Source organism: Sander lucioperca, chromosome 11 (assembly GCF_008315115.2).
Source record: "Sander lucioperca isolate FBNREF2018 chromosome 11, SLUC_FBN_1.2, whole genome shotgun sequence".
Classification (NCBI taxonomy): domain Eukaryota; kingdom Metazoa; phylum Chordata; class Actinopteri; order Perciformes; family Percidae; genus Sander; species Sander lucioperca.
Window position 1 is genome coordinate 40,412,345 of NC_050183.1, and position 5,000 is coordinate 40,417,344.

The window sequence follows — 5,000 nt, forward strand, 5'->3', positions numbered from 1 at the left end:
GCGTGGCCCGGCTCGGCGCCGACGACCAGACAATCCGCACGGCGACATTGCGTCAGCTGGCGTCATGTGACCTAGGCGGCCCGCTCCATTCGCTGGTTGTCACCGGTCGACTCCACCCGCTGGAGGTGGACATGCTGCGAGTGAACGCAGAACCAGACGCACTGCAACACCTGCACATGATCGACAGCTCCACCTACTGCTCCTAACACACGGTTCACTTTCTGGACTTGTGAGGACCCTGAAACCTGACCATCAAACTGTGGAGCGGCCCAAATGACGACAATGCAGATACGTCCTCACTATGATCGCTTGAAACTGAAATCGGTCCTCACAAAGATAGCAATACAAGCCCTCACACACACACAGAATATCATAAGGGATTTTTCAACCTGGACCCTATTTTCCGATGTTTTTATGTCAATCTTGAAATTAGACAAGCTGCAATGTAACCTACAGGAAAAATGTTCAGGAACAGTTAGCATCCAGACTCCATGTAAATAATCAGGACTTTTAGCGTGTATAGAGCCAGCATATCTCCACCAGACTCCATGTAAATAATCAGGACTTTTAGCGTGTATAGAGCCAGCATATCTCCACCAGACTCCATGTAAATAATCAGGACTTTTAGCGTGTATAGCGCCAACATATTTCCACATGTAAATGGGTAAATTAAGGGTTTATTTCAACCAAACCAGAGTGGTGATTGTTGGAAAGATGAACAAAGACGGCTTTTGATAGTTTGATTTAGTTTCTGTCCACTTTGAACGAAGTGTGTTTTACGATGATAAAAGTACTGATTATTTACATGACATACAGAGCTTTACTCCGCCAACGGCAGCTTCCTATTGGTTAACGTCACAGCCAGAGACTCGGGGCGTTACCAGGTCAACGTGAGCAACGAGTTAGGATACCAGGTCAAAGTGTTCAGCATCAGCGTCACAGGTCAGTCACACAGGAGGAGATTCACCTACACACTAGACTCCATGTAAATAATCAGCGCTTTTATCATCGTAAAACACACTTCATTCAAAGTGGACAGAAACTAAATAAAACTATCAAGAGCCGTCTTGGTTCATCTTTCCACTGTTCCAACAATCACCACTCTGGTTTGGTTGATATAAACCCTTAATTCACCCATTTACATGTGGAGATATGCTGGCTCTATACACGCTAAAAGTCCTGATTATTTACATGGAGTCTGGTGGGTTTGGTGATGGTGATTTCAGGGCTGTTTCATGTTAAACTAGAAGGTCTGTCTCTGTAGGGATCCATCCCATAATGTTGTCAGACACTCAGACACAGAAAAATAGGGGCCAGGTTGAAGAAACAATGCTGAAATTACCCTTTCATAACAAAATATCTTCAGAGTGTTTGATTTTAACAGAGTCCCCGTTTTGTCCTCTGATCAGAATCTGTGTGTAATGATGTCATCAATAAAGCTGCAGCTCAATAATCAGAAACAGAATTATTTATTATTACAGTTTGGTCACATGGATTGGCACGTTAAAAACACTGACATCACACGTCGTGATGTCAGAGAGAGGGGGGGAGGGGGCTCAGATTGTCTCTGATTCATGATGAAGGCACTTACCCAGAATGCTTTGCTCAAGTCTACAAAGTGCAGTCGGGGGGGGGGGAGATGGGGTCCCCGATAATACGGACAGGTAAGTTTAAAAAAAAAAAGGGGTGGGTCTGTTTGAGTTGGACTGGAGCATCATGGGAGATCAGTACAGTTCTTAGTCTGTCCTGCAGAGACTCGGGGGGGTCAGAGGTCAGAGCAGACTGAATGTGATTGGTCCCAGGGGTTCAGAGGCGGAGCCTCTACATGGCCGCCGTGTCGATCTGAACGTACAGCTGTCGAACGCCAGCCTGCAAACACACAGATACTACAAGTTAATGCTACAAGTTAATGCTACAAGTTAATGCTACAAGTTAATGCTACAAGTTAATGCTACAAGTAAATACTACAAGTAAATACTACAAGTTAATGCTACAAGTTAATGCTACAAGTAAATACTACAAGTTAATGCTACAAGTTAATGCTACAAGTTAATGCTACAAGTTAATGCTACAAGTAAATACTACAAGTTAATGCTACAAGTTAATGCTACAAGTTAATGCTACAAGTTAATACTACAAGTTAATGCTACAAGTTAATACTACAAGTAAATACTACAAGTTAATGCTACAAGTTAATGCTACAAGTTAATGCTACAAGTTAATGCTACAAGTAAATACTACAAGTAAATACTACAAGTAAATACTACAAGTAAATACAAGTAAATACTACAAGTTAATGCTACAAGTTAATACTACAAGTTAATGCTACAAGTAAATACTACAAGTAAATACAAGTTAATGCTACAAGTTAATACTACAAGTTAATGCTACAAGTAAATACTACAAGTAAATGCTACAAGTTAATGCTACAAGTTAATGCTACAAGTAAATACTACAAGTAAATACAAGTAAATACAAGTAAATACTACAAGTTAATGCTACAAGTTAATACTACAAGTTAATGCTACAAGTAAATACTACAAGTAAATACAAGTTAATGCTACAAGTTAATACTACAAGTTAATACTACAAGTTAATGCTACAAGTAAATACTACAAGTAAATACTACAAGTAAATACAAGTAAATACTACAAGTTAATGCTACAAGTTAATACTACAAGTTAATGCTACAAGTAAATACAAGTTAATGCTACAAGTAAATACTACAAGTAAATACAAGTTAATACTACAAGTTAATGCTACAAGTAAATACTACAAGTTAATACTACAAGTAAATACTACAAGTAAATACAAGTTAATACTACAAGTTAATGCTACAAGTAAATACTACAAGTAAATACTACAAGTAAATACAAGTTAATGCTACAAGTAAATACTACAAGTAAATACAAGTTAATACTACAAGTTAATGCTACAAGTAAATACTACAAGTAAATACTACAAGTAAATACAAGTTAATGCTACAAGTAAATACTACAAGTAAATACTACAAGTAAATACAAGTTAATACTACAAGTAAATACTACAAGTAAATACTACAAGTAAATACTACAGTTAGCAATACAACTCTCTCTGCAGTACTCAGCAGGTACCTGTGTGAAGATGTGGTGCGTTCAGGTACCTGTGTGAAGATGTGGTGCGTTCAGGTACCTGTGTGAAGATGTGGTGCGTTCAGGTACCTGTGTGAAGATGTGGTGCGTTCAGGTACCCGTGTAAAGATGTGGTGCATTCAAGTACCCGTGTGAAGATGTGGTGCGTTCAGGTACCCGTGTGAAGATGTGGTGCGTTCAGGTACCTGTGTGAAGATGTGGTGTGTCTGGCTGAGGATCCAGCGGGTGTCTGCGTCCGGGGCGACCAGCAGCTTCAGCGTCCCGATGTAAACGTCTGAACACAGAGTCCAGAAGTGAGGGTCCTGAAGGTTATAAACTCCCTGCAGCTGCTGCACCTGAACACAACACGACAACAGCTTATTTAGAACTATGGTCCCGCTGAGGCTCTGTGATTGGAGGAGGTGTTTGGAGGCGTGTGATTGGAGGAGGTGTTTGGGGGCGTGTGATTGGAGGAGGTGTTTGGAGGCGTGTGATTGGAGGAGGTGTTTGGGGGCGTGTGATTGGAGGAGGTGTTTGGGGGCGTGTGATTGGAGGAGGTGTTTGGAGGCGTGTGATTGGAGGAGGTGTTTGGAGGCGTGTGATTGGAGGAGGTGTTTGGAGGTGTGTGATTGGAGGAGGTGTTTGGGGGCGTGTGATTGGAGGAGGTGTGTGGGAGCGTGTGATTGGAGGAGGTGTTTGGGGGCGTGTGATTGGAGGAGGTGTTTGGAGGCGTGTGATTGGAGGAGGTGTGTGGGAGCGTGTGATTGGAGGAGGTGTGTGGGAGCGTGTGATTGGAGGAGGTGTTTGGGGGCGTGTGATTGGAGGAGGTGTTTGGAGGCGTGTGATTGGAGGAGGTGTGTGGGGGCGTGTGACCATAGCCAGTATATAAGAGTGGAGCAGCAGGTCCCGTGTCTCTGGACGGAGACCAGTGAAGTCTCTTTCCCGGTGATGGCTGAGCGTTACTGAGCAGCCTCCAACTGAGCTTGAAGACGTAGATGTGACGTGAGCAACCTGTCTGAAAGTTGGAAGTCTTCTGGTAGCTGTGCCAAGAGAAATCTCAATCATTCCCAATCTAGCAGAGACGGAGAGCGTAGGTATATGTAAGGAGATAACATAGACACAGGCTAATTATTGATCACTAAAATGATAGTTAACATTAGTAATTAAACTTAAACAGCTAATGGAAGTCCAAACTGCCTGAGAGCTTCTCCTGTACTATACGGTAATTCCTCTACTATGAGACAGTAAGTCTCGTGGTTATGACCCAATCGTTAGCCTATTTTTATAAAAACGTCTGCTACGGAGCCATAACGTGAGCTACAAGGTAATGGAGCCTTTTATACATTGTCGTGTTTCTTTAGAAATAAACAACGGACAAATAGAGTCTTTAAACTCTTCAGATGTAAAGTTATTCTCTGTCAAAGTGACGTCAGAATGAATGGCAGTCAATGGGATGCTAACGGGGGGTGATGGCTTGGTAGCATCAACATGGCGCCATAGGAGGTTCACGGTCCGAGGAGAGGCTTACCCCCTTGCATGTGATTGGAGGAGGTGTGTGGGGGCGTGTGATTGGAGGAGGTGTGTGGGGGCGTGTGATTGGAGGAGGTGTGTGGGGGCGTGTGATTGGAGGAGGTGTGTGGGGGCGTGTGATTGGAGGAGGTGTGTGGGGGCGTGTGATTGGAGGAGGTGTGTGGGGGCATGTGATTGGAGGAGGTGTGTGGGGGCGGGGCCTGTACTCACCCTCTGGTAACACTCGGGCAGAGCGTGGTCCAGGGACGGTGGCGTCCTCTGCATCAGGATGCCGATGGACTCTCTCAGTAACGGCACCACGCTGAGGGACAGAGAGATTATTATTATTTTATCTCAAAATGATCCAACTTTTCCTGCCAA

General features: G+C 43.4%; 2 protein-coding genes across 4 annotated transcripts in view; one reads left to right on the plus strand and one right to left on the minus strand.

Moving 5' to 3' along the window:
* Positions 1-593, plus strand: part of dph5 (diphthamide biosynthesis 5) — a 12,265-nt gene extending 11,672 nt beyond the window's left edge. The window contains exons 7-8 of one of the 2 annotated variants that reach the window (XM_036007245.1): positions 1-245; positions 306-593. The exon at positions 1-245 is cut by the window's left edge and continues 27 nt beyond it. In XM_036007245.1, the coding sequence (XP_035863138.1) occupies positions 1-206 (206 nt within the window). In that variant the 3' untranslated portion in view covers positions 207-245; positions 306-593. The other variant, XM_031312028.2, reaches the window with a different exon arrangement.
* Positions 594-1,448: 855 nt separating this feature from the next.
* The window catches only part of slc30a7 (solute carrier family 30 member 7), a 16,949-nt gene continuing 13,397 nt past the window's right edge, over positions 1,449-5,000 (minus strand). For both annotated transcript variants that reach the window (XM_031312026.2, XM_031312025.2), the window contains 3 exons: positions 4,851-4,941; positions 3,317-3,466; positions 1,449-1,869 (listed from right to left, as the gene is read on the minus strand). In XM_031312026.2, the coding sequence (XP_031167886.1) occupies positions 1,822-1,869; positions 3,317-3,466; positions 4,851-4,941 (289 nt within the window). In that variant the 3' untranslated portion in view covers positions 1,449-1,821. The remainder of the gene's footprint in view (positions 1,870-3,316; positions 3,467-4,850; positions 4,942-5,000) is intronic.